The sequence below is a fragment of the Crocuta crocuta genome, unplaced genomic scaffold, assembly GCF_008692635.1.
Source record: "Crocuta crocuta isolate KB4526 unplaced genomic scaffold, BGI_CrCroc_1.0 scaffold21, whole genome shotgun sequence".
Classification (NCBI taxonomy): Eukaryota; Metazoa; Chordata; class Mammalia; order Carnivora; family Hyaenidae; genus Crocuta; species Crocuta crocuta.
In genome coordinates, this window is record NW_027527938.1 from 3,967,548 (window position 1) to 3,988,385 (window position 20,838).

At 42.3% G+C, this 20,838-nt stretch overlaps 1 protein-coding gene across 2 annotated transcripts in view; it reads right to left on the reverse strand.

Moving 5' to 3' along the window:
- Nucleotides 1-1,206: 1,206 nt before the first annotated feature.
- GOLIM4 (golgi integral membrane protein 4) overlaps nt 1,207-20,838 on the reverse strand; it is a 78,878-nt gene continuing 59,246 nt past the window's right edge. For both annotated transcript variants that reach the window (XM_077752229.1, XM_077752228.1), the window contains 8 exons: nt 17,371-17,703; nt 15,435-15,712; nt 14,895-14,977; nt 13,428-13,537; nt 10,762-10,929; nt 10,354-10,422; nt 2,874-2,951; nt 1,207-2,594 (listed from right to left, as the gene is read on the reverse strand). In XM_077752229.1, coding sequence (XP_077608355.1) covers nt 2,445-2,594; nt 2,874-2,951; nt 10,354-10,422; nt 10,762-10,929; nt 13,428-13,537; nt 14,895-14,977; nt 15,435-15,712; nt 17,371-17,703 — 1,269 coding nt within the window. In that variant the 3' untranslated portion in view covers nt 1,207-2,444. The remainder of the gene's footprint in view (nt 2,595-2,873; nt 2,952-10,353; nt 10,423-10,761; nt 10,930-13,427; nt 13,538-14,894; nt 14,978-15,434; nt 15,713-17,370; nt 17,704-20,838) is intronic.

A 20,838-nucleotide genomic window follows, 5' to 3' on the forward strand; every position in this document is an offset into this window, starting at 1 on the left:
CGCAAAGCAGTTAAACAATGTCAAGTGCTGCAGGAGGACAAAGTTCTTCAGTTGTGAGAAGGGGGATTCCAGAAACTTAAAGGATCACGGTGGGGGGTGGGGTGGAGGGGATAAAGTGGGACCTATTCACATATTTCCCATATTATGAAGGCATTCAGTAATGTCAATAATTTTCCTTTCTGAAAGTGAGTCACTGTGACCTACCTGCTGTTCACATTACCCTTTTATTCCAGGATCTTTCTAAATCATTCTCACAAATATGTAGTCATATGACACTTGTATAATGCAGGTTTCTTGTGTTTCACTCTACTTGTCCCTGGTAAGTGTGCCTTTTCCCACCCTTCTGATTATGTCACTGGGACCAAATCCTTTGATTTATGGGTTGTACCAAAAGTCACAAAGTCATTGGCAAGATAAATACAAGTGACGTCGTATTTCTGTTCATCTCATTAATGGAGATCAACTCTGGCTGATTAGTTCTCTTCCAAACACTAGCTAGAATGGGACTATAACTCAGTGACATGTAGAGGAGAATGGTTTGTGATGGGTGTTCCTGGGGTGGGGAGATGGCAGATATAGTCTGTTTTGTGTTGTTTTGTGTGTGCTCACATGACAAACATCTTACATTTCTGTACCTATTTATTTTGTCTTCACCAAGAGCTAGCTCAAATAAGATAACAATCCCTAGTTCTTTCTTTAGGAAACGGGGGAAAAATCAAGTACCAATCCAATTAGAGAAAGAGACAAAGAAAGTAGGTAAAGGTTGGAAAGACATTTTATAATTCATTTTATAATTTGGTAACCTCTTAAAATTTTTTCTTTTATGAAAAAGAACTGAAGAGTAAGATCAGAAATTAATAAGGAATCGCAGACTTTAAAAGATTTATCACTTGCTTTTTTAGCTTTATTGACTATTACCAAGTTTCAATATGGTTCAAATAATTAAATACTGCAACTGGGACATTTAAAAATACAAACTAATTTACCAAAATAATTGTATTCTGAATATTATGTACAATATTATACATTTTACATTACATAAAGGGTTTTTATACATAAAGGTAAAATTTGATCTATGATTATTGAAAAATCCAAAATACATTTGAACAAACATTCCTATGCAAACATACACAATCACTCTGCTGGGATAATCAGAACCATACATGAGTGTGGTTATTAAAAAATAACATTACATTCATACAATGGTAGAAATTGAAATCTGTCTTTATTAACTTAAGAGTATTATTATAAAACCACACACATATGGGTTATATAACCTAATTCTATATATTTAAAAATATTTATGTAGAGAGACAAATATGTCTGTATCCCAAAAGACATTTTTGATACTTAAATTTTTTTTATTTTAAAGGACTTTTGTAATTCATAGCCCAATCCCAGCAAACAGAAGAATCATGAGGGTCTATCAGATTACCACGTGTATTTCACTGAATACTTCTCAAAAAATAACCCTATTTCAATTGTATAATTTGGAATGCCTTCATATTCATTCCTGTTATCAAAGTGATTACATATTGAGAACCAGAGCTTACAGGGGAAATATATATTACTGTAGAGGACTAGATATTGAAACAAGGCTATCCCTAGGTGACTTCAGAAAAAAAACAAAACAAAACAAAAAAAAAAACAACGGAACAGGTGCTCACATAGAAAATACCAGCCACACACACTAGTTAGTAAACAAGGTGTCAGTCCTTCAGGAAGGTTAATACGCTGATGTGCCCTACCTTGTTTGAATACCAGAGTATCAACGTCCAGAATACTGTCGTGTGGGTTTTAGTACCATCTAATTTAAAAATCTAATTCCTTTCAAGAATAGCTGTGATTTTAAGTGAAGCCAAACATTTTTCTAATACGAAAAGTCTGAAAAACAATGTCTTTATAACCAAAACACCTTTCCAGTGGTATGTCACTCTGTACATGGATCTTATTCAAGAGACAGCCAGATGGGTGAGAATTCCATCAGAACCATACACAAGAACCTGAGAAAGGCAGCAGTTAACAAACTGGCCATTCTCCTTAAAGGATCCGCAGCCTTTGGCAGTACTCCCTATTTAAAATCCTATTTTTAAAGGCAAACAACAGAACACCTGGAAACTAGAAGACAGAAAAGTAACCAGCTGAAATATACAAAATCGGTGCCCTTCGCAACATCACATAATCTAGGAAAAAGGAGTTTCAAAGGCTAAGGTTTGCTTTATTCTCTTCTTGCCCGTGTTTAGCTTGAATATAAAAGAAGCTCTAACCTAGGTTATCAAAATATATTCATATAAATGTATGAGCATTTCTAATACAAAAGTTAAAAAAAAGTCTAAATTCTTAATTTTCATAATTAAATATCCTAGAGTTCAGTAGGCAGATTTATTTCTGAGCAGCTTGAAAAGAATCCGTTGGCTGAGCACGGTTGGTGAGGTCGGGCACCGTTACATTTCAGCTCTCCGCCGGGATTTCTCTGCCACAGCAGCCCCATCCTCCTCTTCCTCCTCCTCCTCCTCATAGGGCTCCTCTCGGCCTTTGGGCCGGTTGTTGTCTCGAACTTCTTGCTCTTCGCCATCATTGTTTTTTTCATCAGCCTTAAAGGTTAAAAAAAAAAAAAGGAAAAACTAAGAGATAAGGCATAGAGTTAGTGATATAAATAATTCCCTCTTTTTTAAAAAAAGGTGTGAAGTTATTCATTTTTAGAGAAAAGAAAGAGCGAAGAAAAATGGTCCAATAGGCAACCGTGCCGTCTTCCCTAATCCTCATATTGTCACAGACTTTCAGACGTACCCACGGTTACCTAAGCAAGTAGTCATTCGCGTCTCCTACACGTGCACACACGTCTGTGGCAGAAATACACGTGCCCCACTTACATTTTCATTTTCACCATAGGTCTCTTCAGCATTATGCTCCAATTCCCTTTTTTTCTCTTCGGTCAAATCTTCCTGAACCTGAAAGAAATCAGAGATACTAGGTGACATTTTTTATCATTTTAATAGTTTGAGTTCCAAAAGGTTCGTTTAAAGTACTAGAAACAAACTCAAGCTAAAAATGAATTAGAAAAAGGACAAAAGTCAAAGATTTGACCTGTTTATTAGCTATGAAGAGATGTACAACACACCTCCTACACAGAAATCAATGCAGCTGCTTCAGAACCTAGGACTTTTGTGTGTGAATTTCCGATTTCTTTGAATAAGCATTAAACCTCCGAGTATAACACTTGAAGAAATTCAGCTTATGAAACTAAAAGTTCCCCTTTTCCAAATGGGAGAACTGCAGAGTCTGAAGGCGCTGATGGAATGTAAGTTCAACAAAGACAGAAACCATCTGTCTTACTCAACTGTCTTCAATACTCGGACGTATACCTGGCACACTGCAATCGCTTAATAAATTCTGGTGAACCGAATGAGTTAATGAATAAGAGAATCAAAGTGCAAACACCTGCTCTGTAAAGGCACAGAGAGGTGACACCATTACCTGTACATAATGTAATAGAAAACAGAAAATATGTGCATACAATTCTATAATTAGGGATAAGTTCTCTGACTAAAATATCTAGAACTCAGAACACAATCATTTCATTTCTTCATGAAACAGTTACTAAACAGCCTCAAATCCCTATACCTCTTCAGTGTTCTAACATGATATGTCTGTTTTAAGTAGTTTTCTTTTATGTGCGCTCTTACTAGTATGTGCCATTGATCCCAATTACTTTTTTCAAAATGCAAATCGAAGAAAGTATCCAAACATCTTTGCTAAATAATCTCTGTTTAATGACTACATCCCACAAAAATGCAAGGTAAACATTTTCTAACTTAAGTATTTTGACAACCTTAGGTATGGCAAGAGATTTAAATCTTTCGAATACCAAAAAATTGCTGACCATCAACTAAGTATCATGTAGTGTTCTGGGACTAAAAGCAAACCTGCCTCGGCCTAGGCCAATTACCAGAGTCCCAGAAATGCACAAAGGAGGGAAAGTAAGCAGGCAATACAATTAATGAAGAACAAATTGAGGGCTACCTCTAAGTGTCCAGCCCAGGTACAACACGAGTGAATCACAACCCACCACACTGGCTTTGGAGGGAACCTGGCTTGTCAAGGGCCTACAAACATGACCCTTCAAAGATGCCCTAGATGGAGCCCAGCTTTCATGAACTTCTTCTAATCAGCCCAACGTTGGCTAGACTCACAGGCCCTAAAGTACAATGGCACCAAATAAATACATTCTGGACACAGAGATATAGAGCATGTTTTTTGTATTCACATGTCCCAGTGGGGCGAACTAAAGAGAAAACAGCCTCGTTTCACCTGCAAGCTCTGGCAGCGGTCCCTGACATCTCCTCTGCCCTTAGTCACAGAATCTCGTAACAACATTCCCCAGGATGCTGGGACGAAAACACCGAATCACTTATTCCACACTACATAGATTAAGGTCTCACTAACGGAAACATCATTAAATTGCCAAAGTATCCTGATCAATTTCAGTAAACAAAGGCATGTGTTTTATGGCATTAATAATGAAAATATACTAGTGAACACTAAAGTTGGTTTAGGTGGGACTGAGAAGGAACCGCCTTGAACCTGCAATACGGTGGAAAGAATACGTAAATCAGGGTCTACAAACTTTTTTTTTTTTGTAAAGGGTCACATACAGGAAATATTCAGGCTTTCTCAGCCATAAAGTCTCTGGAGCGGCTACTCGGCTCCACCACTGTGGTGCAGAAGCAGCCTTGGACAATATGCAAACAAAAAGGAATGTTCCAGTAAGACCTGACTTACAAAACAGACCGAGGCCTGTAGTTTGCCAAACTCGAACATAGGCTGTGGAGTCAGACAGACCTGGGTTAAAACTTTAATTCAAACTGCTCCAGAATGCTAGCTGTATAAAAATAAGGTCACTTGTTTTTATTATGAAAATTCACAAGCACACGCAAATAAAACAAATAACTGAAAGAACTTCTTACAGCCATCATCAAGGTTCAAAAGTTATCTCAGTGTTGCTGCCCTTGCATCACCTATCATTGTTCTTTCTTTTTTTTTGAAGTATTCTTAAAAATTCTAGACATCATGTAATTTCACCCTACCCATCTTAATATGTTATCTCTAAAAACAATGGATTTTTCTTATATAACCATAATGGCATTATCACATCCGATAAATAATCCCACATTATCATCTAATGTCTACTTCATACCTAACATTTTCCTGATTATCTTCAAAGTGTCTGTTTACAGTGGGTTTGGCCAAATCATAATCCAAACAAAGGCCACGCCTAACATGGGTTCTGCTCCCCTTTTTTTCCTGAATGCTATTGACTCATTTTCCTGTAGAATGACCCACCTCTGCATTCATTTGCTTCTTTCAGGTATCACTTAACCCGTTCCTTTAGCCCTCACGTTTCGTATAAAAGGAAGTTTAAGACTTAAATGGATTTGGATTCGATTTGCAAAGCGAGAGTTTTTCAAAGGTGATGCTGCAGATTTTGTATTTTCACTGCATCAGGAGGCACGTCACACTTGCGCCTTGTACTTTTAATGAGGCTGGAGTTGGTCAACAAGCTCGGAAGGTAACTGCCTAATCCCTCTATGAGAAACCTCCCTGACCTCCGTTCATCTAGCTACATCACCCATTGATGACTGGCTCCTAAGTCACCTGTTTTAATCAGAGATTGCAAAAATCGTAACTTTCCAATTCCATCATTCCTTCTGCATTCACTAACTTCTATAAAGAAGAACTCATCCCTGTCAACTATTTAGTTACTGTGCTTGGTATACTTAATTACAATAGTCTCATTTTAAAATCAGACTTGGGTGGGGTCTAATCATGGGTCCAACAAAAACTTAGCTAACCTATCTGAAGCTCAAATTTCTTATCTGTAAAATAAAAAGGTTTGATAAAAATCAGTGACTTAAATTTTCTGTGTGTTTGCGTGTAGGGGGGAGTCATGGACTCTTTTATGACTTTGGGAAGAAATGCAAATGTATGCAAATAGGCACAGATATCATTTTACCCAGAAGGTTTAGGAGGTTCAGACTTCCCAAGTCCACCCTGGGCAACCAGTCCTAAGAATGCTTCTCCAAACAGTGTATTCCTGGAACTCTGACTCCTAGGCCCCACCACAGGTACGATCAAAACCTCCAAGGGTAAAGTCCGCCCCAGGAATTTGTACTTTTCACAAAGTCTCCAAGGTGATTCTTAGCCACAGCAAACACAGAGCCACTAGCTTGAATGACGGTGAGAGGTGGGTTAAGAATGTCTCTGCTAGGGAGAGAAACACCCTTGCATAGTTCTTTCTTCTCTGGAGATCTACTGTAGAAAATTTGGGTTATTTATCCGTTGTTAATATAATCTGAGGTAAGAAGCCCTGATGTAAATTACTCTAATTTAGGGAACCCACAAATAAAAAACTTCTTAATTTTCAAATATATATGTATGCATTATTATTCTGGCAATGTAGTCTTTGTATTTGGGGCAAAAGTAATTCAATGTCTTATTAAAAGGCATTACTGAAAAGGAACAAAGGATATGGAATTTCTAATTTTCAAACATACTTAGAATGTTACTCTTTTATAATGGAGACACCCAATTACATCCTCCACATTCGACCCTCTTCAGTATCCTGCTAAAGCTGATGCAAACATTTTGTCAAAAATTTCCCAACACTGCTCCCCTTTACTCATTTTTATTCACTGAAATCTAATGTTTTAGCCATTTTTAGAAACAGTCCCTATGTGACACAGCACAGTTGAATAGCCAAAATAAGACCTATCTACTGAGTCTAAAATGGGCCTTGGTCTCACACATCAAAGCTGTCATGGGATGAGGCAGGAACGAGAAGACTAAGCCTCGCGTAGTCAAGTAGGCTAGGATTCGACGAGGTGGACGGAAGGTGACACAGGAAAGGCTTCAGCGCATCGGCTACAGTGACGGACACTGCTGCTTGCTGAGGAATGCGTAACAGGGGAGGCTGTGCCACCTGCACCCGGTGATTCACAGGCCGCCAGTGCCACTAGTCTAGGTGACCAGATATCCCTGTGCTCGCTCTCACATGAGGATTCAGATCGATCTATTTTCAATTACACTGGAGGAGAGGAACACTCAGATTTTTCAGTCGTTTAACTTCTAAGTTTTTGAACATTTGAATGATTTAAGTACACACAGCACTTTTTGGCAATGCCTATAATTTGTCTTGTTTGCTCATAAGCAGATAAGAAATCTGCAAAGTAAGCAACACAAGGATGGGGTCCCCACATGAATGTCCCAAACGATAAGCCACGAACACTTGTTCATAACCATCATTTTTATGTCTTAGAAGGATAATGCTACTACACTTACACAAGAAGGCAGGGATAGTGCAAATTTCCAAAAAGCACACTTGTTTTGGGTCCCACTCTCTGAGCTCAAGTCATAAGCCTTTTTTTTTAATTAATTAATTTATTTGGTGAGGGGGAGGGGAGAGGAAAAGAGGGAGAGAATCTCAAGCAGGCTCTGCTTTGTCAGCACACAGTCCGATGCCAGGCTCGGTCTCATGACCCATGAGATCATGGCTGGAGCCAAAATCAATATTTGGACGCTTAACTGAGCCACCCGGACGCGTGTCAAGTCACAAGTCTGATGGGTTGTAGCTCTGAGCAGGGACGGCCCTGGGAAGATGCATTTCCTCCCCAGGAGCAAATGCTGACAGAAGTCAGGTAAGTTGGTTGGAAGGGAGGGAACCGATGGCAGCGAAGAGCCATCCATCCCAGGGGTCCGTGGGGACAGCTGGAAGACTGTGAGGCTCAGTGCAGGTAAGAATGATACACATTACAGGGCACTGCATGGTTTTCAGAGCACCCCACAGATGTCTCACCCACATCACCTATAAACAACACGCTCTGGAATCTCACATATTGTAGAGCTCATTTTCTCATTTTGCTGCAGTCTGCTGAGAACTTTGTCTCTATTACTAGTCCTTACATGGTATTTGGGAACCACTCTTCTCCCTCTTCTTTTTGTTTTAATGTTTACTTCTGAGACACAGAGAGACAGAGTGCAAGTGGGGAGGGGCGGAGAGAGAGACGGAGATACAGAATCTGAAGTAGGCTCCAGGCTCCGAGCTGTCAGCACAGAGCCCGACGCAGGGCTCAAACCCACAAGCTATGAGATCATGACCTGAGCCATAGTCGGAGGCTTAACCGACTGAGCCACCCAGGTGCCCCATTCTCCTCCCTCCTCACGGGAAGGACTGGGAACAGTGGAAGAAGGTGGGAAGATGCCATAACTAACCATCTCAGGAACCGCCCAAGGAATGCAACACGGCCTGTGCAAGGGACGCTGTGGGACAGAGAGGGAGGTCACCCAGGGGGAGACAAAGGCACGCTGAGAGCAGTCACACTTGGGAAGGTGTGCAACCTTGACCCTACACAAGACAGGGTCAGAACGTGGGCCAGAGGCACCAGACAGGACTTCAGAGCAGGGAACCAGAGAAAGCGAAGTGGGACTGGGGGCCGCCGCAGGGACAGAAAAGGGCTCTGGTCGGCTCGGCCTGCCTGCAGGACGCAGTGCAGTGGCCCTCACCCCTGCTTCCACCGTTCTCTTCCTCTCCTGTCTCTTTCTTTCTTTCTTTCCTATCTTTGATCCCTCTTGGATCACAGGGCTGCTCTCTCCACCTTGACTGACATAATATAAAGGTGAAAAATAATCAGTAAATACTGATTAAAATTTCATGTTTACCCTTCTGCATTTTTAAAAAGAAGCCAAGGTGAATCTCTTCTCTTTTCATCCCTCAGAGATTCCTGGCACCTGACATAACGAGACAGAGTAATTTCGTTCAGACATCCTGTTACAAGAGACATCCAGATGAGTACCTTTTTCTTGCCAAATGTCTTAATATTCAAGGCTGCTAGTTTTTCTAATGTTCTCTTGTGATAACACAGCTCGGGATCTAGACCAGGCTGAATGGCAGTATGAGAAAAGAGAAAGGATAAAAAGATCAGGCCGGTGAGAGTACACGTGACTAGAGATGCATGTTGCCAGTAGCTGCAAAGAGCAACATGCCTTTCTGTTTCCCTGGTATAAGTACCCATTTTCACACGAGCTCCGAGAAGCGGACAACAAATGCAACAGAAATGAGGCAGCAGGGCTCATCGAGAGAACTGCACATGCCAGTGTGGTGGCACACGTATGCGGAGCAGGACCCCCAGGGCCAGGGGAGTTGGTTCAGGCTGCCATTTGTCCATCCGCTCACGCAGCTCCCGTTAGGGCGAACGCCCCACACAGGCAAGAAGCCCGGCTGAGAACCACTCTTGAACCAGAGCTCTGATACAGCGGACCATTTCCTGGGCCAGAGAGACACCAAACACCCGGCCTTGGCCTCGTCTGTATCACATCCCCAGGCTCAGGGCTTCAGTGGTCCGGACGGTCGAGGGCGGAGACTCCCCAGCTCCCAGCAGTGGCATTCATTCACCCACCACTTACACGATGCGCGCCAGGACAGGGGCTGCTCCGCAAAGCCAGTTAGCGATAAGCTGCTAGAACTTTATGGTAACAAGGAAACGAAAATGAAATTTAAGAAATTCCACCCAAATGCATTTTATTCAACTGACCTCCTTAACATATTTTTTCCTTTTTTTTATCGTTAAATTTCATTATGATACTAAATTCTTAGAAGAGGCAAAGTGTAGAGACTCTAGGGGCGCCTGGGTGGCTTAGTCGGTTAAGCGTCCGACTTTCGCTTAGGTCATGATCTCACGGTTCGTGGGTTCGAGCCCCACGTCGGGCTCTGTGCTGACTGCCAGCTCAGAGCCTGGAGCCTGTTTCAGTCTATGACTCCCTCTCTCTCTGACCCTCCCCTGCTTACGCTGTCTCTCTCTCTCTCCTAGAAATAAATAAAAAACATTTAAAAAAAAAAAGTGTAGAGACTCTAAAAATTTGGGGGGAAGGTGTTAAGTGTAGTCTGATGGACACTCGGGACACCCCTGTGGCAGGGTCTGCAGAGTAAGTTACAGGGTTGATCCAGACCCTCAGACCCGACGTGCAAAGCTCTGTTCTTCTCTCTTTTTATGAGGGAAAGAAACGAGAGAAAGTATTCTTACAAATATCACACAGCCCTAAGTCCACCATTCCTGGAGGGCCGGATGGCTTCTTTTAGTTCAAAATTTCTAGTGCAAACCAGAAAGAAGGATTCTATTACCTTCTAACCACATGTCTCCACTTCCACGGTCCATTTCCTCTTGGAACCACCCTTTCTCATCCCAACTATGTCTTTCTGAACACGTCTACAGAAGGCGCGTCAGAGCCCACGCTGCCCCTAAGGTGAGTGTGAGGCACCAGGCGGTTCGGCCAGTCTCCTGCATCATCCCACCTCCCTACCTCCTCTTCGCCCTCTTCCTGGTACTGCTCGTCCACATTGTCCTCCTGCTGGTCTGGGTTTCCTGCCATCTGTTGGGACAAAAGGGGAAGCTTAGGTTCCTGAACAGCGGAGATGCATCTTACAGTCCTCTGGGATGAAAAGCAAGCTTCTGCCATAAAAAAAAAAATGTACCTTCAATGCATCGGTGGCCAGGAAATGATAAATAACCCTTCCCAACACAAGACCTAGAATGTGTGTTACCCACCCTCCCTCCCCGAGTGTGGGCACAGCATTTCACATCACGGCCTAAAAACCAACCAAAGAGGCAGACCTTCTGTCAGTGTGTATTAGGACTAACCTTTTGCATCAATCAGGCCGTTATTAAGATGCCCAGGTTAAAACCACCCTCTGTAGCAGCGTCTGCTTACCACCAAATGTTCTTCCATTTCCGCATTCTCTTGCTTTGCATTACTTTGTTTTGGCTCTTCATTTTCATCTGGCAAATTTTCCTCTCTCACTTGCTCGGCTTCCTCAAATTCATCTTCACCTTGATTATTGGGGTCATCGGCTGGGTTTATATCCTCGACAGCTGCCCTCTGCAAAATTTTAATAAAAAGCAACCACTACCTCAAGACCCAGGATCAAATTTAATTTCATTGGAAAGGCCACACACTGCCAGAAAATGAAATCGTCCTTCACCAGATTGTTCAACTCTATCCTTGCCAAGACTCACAAGTACACATCCCACTGTCAAAAGATGAAACTGCTGCTTTATTTGTCAGAGGCTGATGGATCAGAGTGAAGTGCAGACGCTTGTTTTCTGCAAGCAATTCCAAGACAGTGTTCCCGATTCTAGCACAAGAAATGTGAGCATAACTAAACAGACAAGAAAAATAGTTAATCAAGCCTAACAGGCCACGTGGGAGAAATCACTAAAATGGGAGGTTTAGATAGGCAAGGAGTAACTTCTTCCCTGAGTATGCTGATTCTTATACAGACAAGCTTTACTCTGCAAGGAATTTTCTACACATTAAGGGGGCAAATAGCTATTGAAGAGTGAGAAGGCCCACATCAGAAAGGACCCAAGAAAGGATCTGTGCCCCTAACAAGGGGCTAATCCAAAATTAACAGTTGATTTCTAGCACGGAACAAATTTCTACAGAACGATCGCTACCATGAAAGAGAGACGTTGCACTGGCAAAGGACAGGAGAAAAAGAACCAAGTGAACCCAGTATATGGCAACAGATCTTTAAAAATCTCTCCCCCAACCCTCCCTCCAGCAGCTCTCAGTTATGGTGTTCAACAAATGCTCTTCACATGATCGACTTGAGAAGTATCTCTGTTTTCCACTTAAACTCCCAAAGCACCCTTCAAAACAATACATGTCCTCATAAAGATTCAGATTTTTAAAGCCTGCACTGGGCAGGAACGATAATGCTTGCAGCCATGTCCGGGTCACTCAGGGTCACCAACAGGACACTTAACTGAAGCAGCAAACGCTTCCCAGAGATGAGGCGTCCAAGATTGGATCTGTATCAGTGTTCTCCAGGCAATGAGATTCCCCTTCAATTCACTTCGCAGCCTTGAACATAGTCAAGAGCTCACCGGTCTCAGCTGACTGATTACTTGGCACATTCCTGGCTACACACTTCGTTCAAGTGCAGATGGCACTTTTCTTAGGAATACAGTGACAAATCATCATCTTCACACTAGATGCCAATTACTCCACAACCTCTTGATATACAGATTTCTTTCTGGGCATTCTCAATAATATGTGCAGAAGCATAGGGAAAATGTAACATGTTTTTTACCAAAGGGCTGGTGCAAAAGCCCACAGAAATGTCCACTCCAGGCAAGTTAATAAGTGAAATGTAACAGGACAGTTGTTACATTCAAATAGTCAGATGATCAAATGTACCTCGATAAAGCTGGACAAAATTCGTTTAATTAAAAAAATAGATGAAACAAAGAGAGAGAGACAAGCTGGCTAACGATTTCTAATTAAAAGAAGGAATGGGAGGAAGGGCAGCAATGTGTCCTCCAGAACAAGTAAAGTGCTGACGGAAGAGGGAGGGTTAGAAGGTCAAGTCCCCAAAGCAGGATGCACCCAGAGCGCAGACACTGGGCCAGGCACTGTTTCTCCCCATTGCATCTGCTCAGGCACATCCACTTTTCTTGCTGTTCTCACAAGATACTCACCAGCTCCACTCCCCTGCTCTCCAGAGCTCCTGCCCTTTCCTGAACACACTTACCCAAGTGCTAACCCAGGTGCCACAGGCAAACGTGCTTTGCCACAGCTCTGCTCAAGTTAAGTACAAAAGCCGTTTCTACCCGTTAAAAAAAAAAGGAAAAAAATAAAAAGAAATTTAAAAAACCCGTTTCTATCCAGGGGAGTTTAAGCAGGTATCATCAGGAAGGTTTTCTCAACGAGTATCAAGGAAGGGTATATAGACCTTCCTTTCCATATAAACAGGACCCATATGTTAGCATAGACTGGATTTCATAAACACAGCGGTGGTCTGACTAGCAAAAGACAACAGGAGAGCTAAAGTAAGCTGTCAAACTCATCTACACGTACGCATAAGAACACACTCACTGGACGCCTGCTTGCCTCAGGCCCCCAGCCACACAGGTGAACTGGGAGTCCAGGTCCTTCCTTGGCAAACACAAAGAACATTCGTGGTTACTGAGTCTGTACTGATTCATATTCTGAGTTTTCTATACCATTATGGTACTTGAGCATTTTTGTTTTCATTTCTCAAGCCCCACATCCTTACACACGTATTGATTGCTTTTTTTTTTTTTTTCCCCATTTTTCAGAATTACTACATATTTCAGTGCTTCTTGTTGTGGCTTTTCTCGATCTAGAAGTTGTCAGAGGGAAACTCCTGTTTCGCAGAGCAGCTTTTGAGCCAGTCTCGTGACACTCATAGCCCCAGTTTACAGTTAACAACATTGCTTCTATAATTACGCAAGCCATCTTCCTTCTGCGCTGATGACATAACAGACGTATCCGGAGCCAGAGGCACGGTGTCAGGGTCCTTTCCGCCTTGTGAGTTTCCCTGTGCCACGACCAAAAGAGAAGACACTTACATCTGCCTCGGAGTCTGGATCAGCTTCGTGGGGCCCCTGATCTTGAGGCTCATGTCCATTCTCTGGGTCATCTTCTGCCTCATCCTGGTGCTGGTTGTCTCTCTCATAAGCTAGCAAATCAAAGGAACTAAGATCAGTGCAGATGAACCAGATAGGATTCTGTCTTTCTACTCAAAGAAAAGCCACCAGTGGGTGTTCCTACAGACTATGTCACCCAATCTCTCCTCCACAGAGAAAAACGTTAATTCAACAGAAGGCATATACCTCAGCTTTTTGGAATAAAACTACATCCTTTTCTCAGACCAGGTATCTAAGGAGACAGCATGGGTGAGTGACCTATTCTAATCTTCTAAAGCAAATGTTTATAAGAGCTGCGTTCCCCTCCCCTTGTTATACGAAAAACAATAATAAAACTTTCTCAACAAAAGAATGCCCAGGCAACTGGACACTGCTAAAACTGTCCGCTAATTTTTGGTAATATCAGAGGAAATAGCAAGGTACCAAAAGAAGAAACTAGTAACGTGTCAGGAAATGAAAGAAAGAACACCCCAGCACATGGCAGCAGTGAGGGCTGCCACCACACAGCACATCTCACAGTTCAACTCACACAGACATTTACTTGTTGCTTTTGGGGAAAAAAAAATATTTCCATAAAGGAAATTTAGATTAGAGCATACAAAGAGAACAACAAACAACTTTTTAAGTAAGCTATAAGAGGAAAGGTTAAGTATATTATAGGTGAGTATTTAGCTAACAGAAAACAGAGATGCAAGGTAACTTCCCATCAGGTTTCAAGTGCACCAAGGGATTCATTAAATAAATAGGAGAACAAAGTGTTCTCTAGTCTTACTGATAATGGAACAAAAACGCTTAAAGTGCTGCACAAGGGGACATAAGGAAAACAATGTCTTGACTACGAGGGCTATAAAATATCAGAACAGGCTATCGAGGGAGTTTGGGTAATCACCTTCTTTCAGACTCTTTTAAAAAGGATACATATCTGAGTGTTAGAGTTGCCAGAGAGCTGGTTACTTTCTAGTTCTATTATACGCGAAGGGATATTTGATCAACTGCATACGAGATGTGTGCCACAAGTGAAAGCTACCAGCGCCTGAATCTGAAAAACATTCAAGGCAATGATCCAAAGGCTTCCAAGGTAAGGAGAAAATGGAGCCATTTCCCAGAGTTTAACAGTCCAATGATAATGTATCAGAAAGAACAATTCAGTACACAGAAAGCTTAAACTACAGGAAAAAATGTTAGGAAGGAAACAGATAATCTTGGGCAGTTGTGGCCACCAACGTGCACTGTTTGGAAATATTACCAGCAAAGTAACAGCGGCAACAGCAAAAGGCGTGCGGTACGCAAGTCTCCCTTGTATGTACTCAGATGTGCATGCAACTCTGGGTGGATATTCCATTTTACCAAGTATGTTTATTAACATATTCACAGCCTGAGAAGTCTCACCACCGCCTTCCTCTTCTTGGACGCCTTGGTCCTCTGCTCCCTGAACAATATCATGATCCATGGTGTCATAATGGGCTTGCTGCCTGCAGGAGACACAAACGTTATCAACTCAGTGACAAATTCAGTGGCACAATCTGACAGAAGTCATTTACGTTTAAAGGTAGTAATAAATTTTTCAACAGTTCTTAAAAAGTCATCAAGAGTTTCTTTTTTCTTTAATTTTAAACTTATGCTATTGGGTTTAAGAAAGATTCCAGATACAATGTCAAAGGATGTCTTAAAAAACATACAGCGCCTTTCACGTGATAAAGTAAAATAAAGTTAGCACAGAACTTGCTAGGTTCTCTCTCTAAACTAAACTTGGAGACCTAAGGTTTTTAATTAAGGGAAAAAAATGATTATTTTAGAAATGAAATATTTGGAAATGTAATCCTCAAGGGGTTGTTCCCAGCCAGCTACAGGAGCCCCTGCAGCTCACGGGGAACAGACACCCAGAGCCACATGCGTCTGCTCGGGTGAACGAAGGGAGGGGAAGGCTACCGTAGCTGCTCCAGGGGTTGTGGTCGGCCCTCCTTGGGGCTGGCCTGCCCTTGCTGGGCCACCTCTCTGGCCAGAAGCTGCTGCTGCTGCTGCTGCTGCTGCTGCTGCTGCTGTCGCTGCCTCAACAAGTGTCCCTGCAGCCGCTGCTGGTGCAGCGCCTCCTGCTGTTCTCTCAGCCGCTGCGACTCCTCAGCCTGCTTCGCCGCCAGTCTCTGCTGCTCCAACTGCTCCTCATAGGGCGACCGCACGTTGGTGGCCGGCCTGGCTGAGGGGTACACCTGGGGAAAATGTGGTGGTGCTGAGCAAGACCAGTCAGGACCTCGGGGTGTCCCCCCTTCCATGGTTTCTCCCGACGAACTCACGCGGCAGGCCTGGTTTATTTAATTAACTCTGACCTGTGAGGTGGACTGGGATTATACCTCAGGTTCGAGGTCACCTTGAGCCAGAACCCCTCTTTCCCAACTCTCTGAGTTACCTTTGGCTTCTTTTAGCAACTGATCTCCTCTATTTGCTGGCATTTTGGCAGATTTTCAAAGTGTTCCCTCTCACACAGAAGAGGGCAAAACAGAAGAAATCCCTTTTGAACCTTCACTAAATGTACATTCAAAAGGTTCTGCTCTAAGTGGGTACCTAGTAACCTCACATTAACTGTAGCATTTGTGAGTCGAAGCTGTGGCTAAGGCTTTTCCATGAGGAGTGTAGGATCCAGGGATGCCAATTAATTCTAGGAATGCAGAACCAATCTCAGGCTAACCACAGCCAAAAAAAAGCCAAATTTTAGATAAGGGTGGTCAGGGGTGGGGGTGGCAGAGAACAAATTCCTTCAAAGAAAAAGAGAATGAGTGACTAGATAGTATCTTCTAATGAAAGGAAAAACTGATCCAGGAATTCTTAAACCCTGCTTCCCACCGAGCCAGCCCACCACTCACTCCTCCATCACCCCTTCTCCCAACCAACACAAGCACACACAATATTCACCAAAGGAGAGAAGGTGCAGGCTTAAGGGGAACTAAACCCAAAGGGGAATTACTTTTGAAAAAAGGTATATGGGGGACGCAAGACTGGGAGGGGCTTCTCCACGCTAAGTTGGCAACAATGAAGGCGTCCAACAACAGAGACCATTACATCTACTCAGCCTAAAGTCTCAGGCAGCTTGAAGTCTTAGAAAGTTCTAAGGCAAACAAAACCTCAGAGTCACAAATACAAGGTGATCAGCATCTATGTAAAAGCCAGGTAGCCCAGTGTTAGGTAGCAGCTTAGAGACAGAGGAAGGAAGATAGGTCTCTGCCTTCAGTGCTTCAAGTTTGTTTAAAGTACGATTTCTAATAATAATGGATTTTTCAAAGGGAAAAAGGCCTTCTTTACTTGAGAGGGAAGTGCTCCGGTAGAGGGAGCCTGAACAGAGATTGGTTAAACATACTCACCCAATGGGGCATCCTTAAGAGATAAGATCAGCCTTTTGACAAGTTAATAACCACCTTGAAGATGGATGTGCAAAAGCCAACCTACCATTTGATAGTAAATGAGGGAGGAGGAGACTTTTGATCATAGAAAATGAGACCTTTCTGGGACCCAACTTGCCCGTGGGACCTGAGCGCATTCCGGGGAGGTCCCCACTCAGGCACTCATCTGTCCTCCTCCTGCTCAAGGGACCTACGTGAGCAGGAGATGGCCTTGTTATGCCCTCCTGGCAAAGAAAGTACACCGACAGCTTTCCGTTTCCTTCACTCAGCTTTCTGCGGTATGGGAGCAGCTACGCTATTAACATGACAAGAGAAAACTTAAATACGTGCATATAGAACATATATGTGCATGTAACGTTCAGTGAAATCGCTCTATAGGGGGAGGCTTTTTCAACATTTAAAAACAAAGCCATGCTCCCTATCGCAGCGGACGAAACAGAATACAGGCGGAGGAGAAGCGGATGGCCTTGTACCTCGGCGTGAGCGCGCCCCCCCGGAAGGCTGGTTTCTTCTCTCGGTTCTCGCTGTTCCTTCCACTCCCGGGCCTGCTCCTCTGGGGATGGGTCGTGTTCCTCCTCCAGGTGTTCGGCCCGCCCGACCTGCTCCATGGCCTCCTCTTCCAGAGCCTTCCTGTGCTCCTCTTCAACCTGACGCTCCTCCGGCTCCCTGGGTTCTGCTTCCTGCTGGTTCAGCTCTGCTGGAGCCTGAGATTCTGCCTCCTTCTGGGAAGGAGGGTAAAGTCTTGTTTCTTCTGTTCTTCTAGGAACGGCTTCGTGAGTCTGCCACACATCACTATTCCGAGACACCTAGGCCAAGCACATCACGGGAAATGACACCCTTCTATTTTGAAAGCAGCGGTACACCCTCTTTATTACCACGTCTGTGGGGTTACAACATAAGCAAAATCTTGGAGTCTAGATATACAGAGTCCTGACTGAAAAGTATGGCTGCAATGGAGTCACTTAACTCTTCTCCCTGTGTAATCTCACCTATAAAATAGAGATAACATAACAAAAGCTCATCTTGGAAAGAATACAGTAAGTAACCTAAGAGTAAAGCCTATACGTGACCGCACTGCAGCAGACTTTTCCCTCAAAAGCAGTCTCACTCCTGTTTTTCTTCAGAACAAAATTAAAAAAAAAAAAAAAAACCTCAGACTTCAAGTGATGAAGTGTTTCTATGAGTTTCTCCCATGTACATTTTGTTTTCAATAATATTTGAAAACTTGGGTGCCTACCGGCTCAGTATGAAGAGCATGCAACTTTTGATCTCGAGGTCATGAGCTCAGCACCACATGGGGTGTAGAGATTACTTAAAAAAATAAAACTTAAAAAAATAATAATGATTTAAAAAGAGAATGACAGGGGATCCTGAGTTGCTCAGTCGGTTAAACATCTGACTTCAGCTCAGGTCATGATCTCATGGTTCATGGGTTCAAGACCCACATCGGGTTCTGTGCTGACAGCTCAGAGCCTGGAGCCTGCTTCGGATTCTGTGTCTCCCTCTCTCTCTGTGCACCACCCCTCCCCTTCCTGTTACTCCTAGTACTCTGTCTCTTTCTCTCTTAAAAATAAATATTACAATTTTTTTTTAATTTAAGAGAAGACCAGGATAAGACCATACTGAGGATGAGTTGGGTTTATTTTTTATTAACTAATAAAAAAAAAAGAATGCCATTACTAATAGACATCCATGTTAGTGAAAAATAGTGCCCATTAAATCATACAATAAAATATTTTTAACATATTTATTTCTTTGTAATCAGAGGAAATATTTTGTAAGTAGTTTGTATTGTTAATATAGAAAACTCTGAACAACAAAAAAGACATGTCTTTTTACAGGGAACTGCTCTTCAAAAATCAGTTGATTTAAATTGGTTTTCCCAGGGGCACCTGGGTGGCTCAGTCGGTTAAACGTCCGACTTCAGCGTAGGTCATGATCTCACGGTTTGTGGGTTCGAGCCCTGCGTTGGGCTCTCTGCTGACAGCCGGCTCAGAGCCTAGAGCCTGTTTCAGATTCTGTGTCTCCCTCTCTCTCTGACCCTCCCTTGCTCATGCTATCTCTCTCTCTCTCAGAAATAAATAAAACATTAAAAAAATAAATTGATTTTCCCATATTTAAAGTTTCAGAGATTTCCATGTGATCTTCACTACTTACAAAAGAGGGGCAAAAAAGAGATGATAAAATAGCATAAGAAAACTTATCACTCCTCTCCCTCTTCCAACTTTATCAGAAAAAAAATGACTTCTTTGGTCAGATTGCTCTTCCAAATTGAAATAAATGTGAAGCCATCTTCTTAAATTAGCAGAACTATAACTAAGAAACTGAATTGTATAAATAAATCTGCACAGTAAACAATCAACAAAACTAAAAGGCAGCCTATGGAATGGAATAGGATATTTACAAATGACATATCGGATAAAGAGTTAGTGTCCAAAATCTATAAAGAATTTATCAAACTGCGGGTGCCTGGGTGGCTCAGTAGGTTAAGCGTTGGACTTTGGTTTGGGTCATGATCTCACAGTTCGTGCGTTCAAGGCCCACATCAGGCTCTCTGTTGTCAGTGCAGAGCCTGCTTGGGATCCTCTGCCCTCCAGCCCCCACCCTTCCCCACTCACACGTGCTCTCTCTCTCTCAAAAATAAAAAACACATTTAAAAAATAAAAATTTAAAGAATTTATCAAACTCAGCATTCAAAAACAACAACAACAAACAAATAATCCAGTGAAGAATGGGCAGATGATAAGAATAGACACTTTTCCAAAGAAGACATCCAGATGGCTAACAGACACATGAAAAGATGCTCCACACTGCACATCATCAGGGAAATACAAATCAAAACCATGAGGAGATACCACTTCACACCTGTCAGAATGGCTGACATTAACAACTGGAAACAACTAACGTTGGCGAGGATGAGGAGAAATGGGGACCCTCTAACACTGCTGGTGGGAATGCAAACTGGTGCCGCCACTATGGAAAAAGTTTCAGAGATTTCCATGTGATCTTCACTACTTACAAAAGAGGGGCAAAAAAGAGATGATAAAATAGCATAAGAAAACTTATCACTCCTCTCCCTCTTCCAACTTTATCAGAAAAAAATGACTTCTTTGGTCAGATTGCTCTTCCAAATTGAAATAAATGTGAAGCCATCTTCTTAAATTAGCAGAACTGTAACTAAGAAACTGAATTGTATAAATAAATCTGCACAGCAAACAATCAACAAAACTAAAAGGAGGTTCCTCAAAGTTAAAAATAGAACTAACCTATGACCCACAATTGCAAATTAGGTATTTACCCAAAAGATACAAAAATACAGATTCGAAGGGCTACATGCACCCTGTTGTTTACAGCAGCATTATCAACAACAGCCAAACTATGAGAAGGGTCCAAATGTTCATCGACTTATGAATGGATAAAGGAGATGTGGTTTGTGTATGTAATAAAATATTACTCAGTCATGAAAAAGAATGAAATCTTGCCATTTGCATTGGTGTAGATGAAGCTAGAGTGTATTACACTAAGCAAAATAAGTCAAATATCACATGATTTCACTCATAGATGAAATTTAAGAAATAAAACAGATGAACATATGGAAAGGGGAAAAAAAAGACAGAAGGAACCAAAGCATACGAGACTCTTAAGGACAGAGAACAAACTGAGGGTTGATGGAGGGAAGTGGGTGGGAGGATGGGCTAAATGGGCGATGTGAGTATTGTACGTAAATGAGGAATCACTAGATTCTACTCCTGTAACCAATACTGCACTATACGTTAACTAACTAGAATTTAAAGAAAATTTTGAAAAAGAATAAGTAAATAAACAAGAGGAAGAAGAAGTCCTTTCTCAGACAGCTGAGGACAACTTTTGGAGATGTATGTCTTACCAACATCCTCACGTCCCTGCCCTGGCTTTACATGAAGTATTTCTCTAAAGGGCCC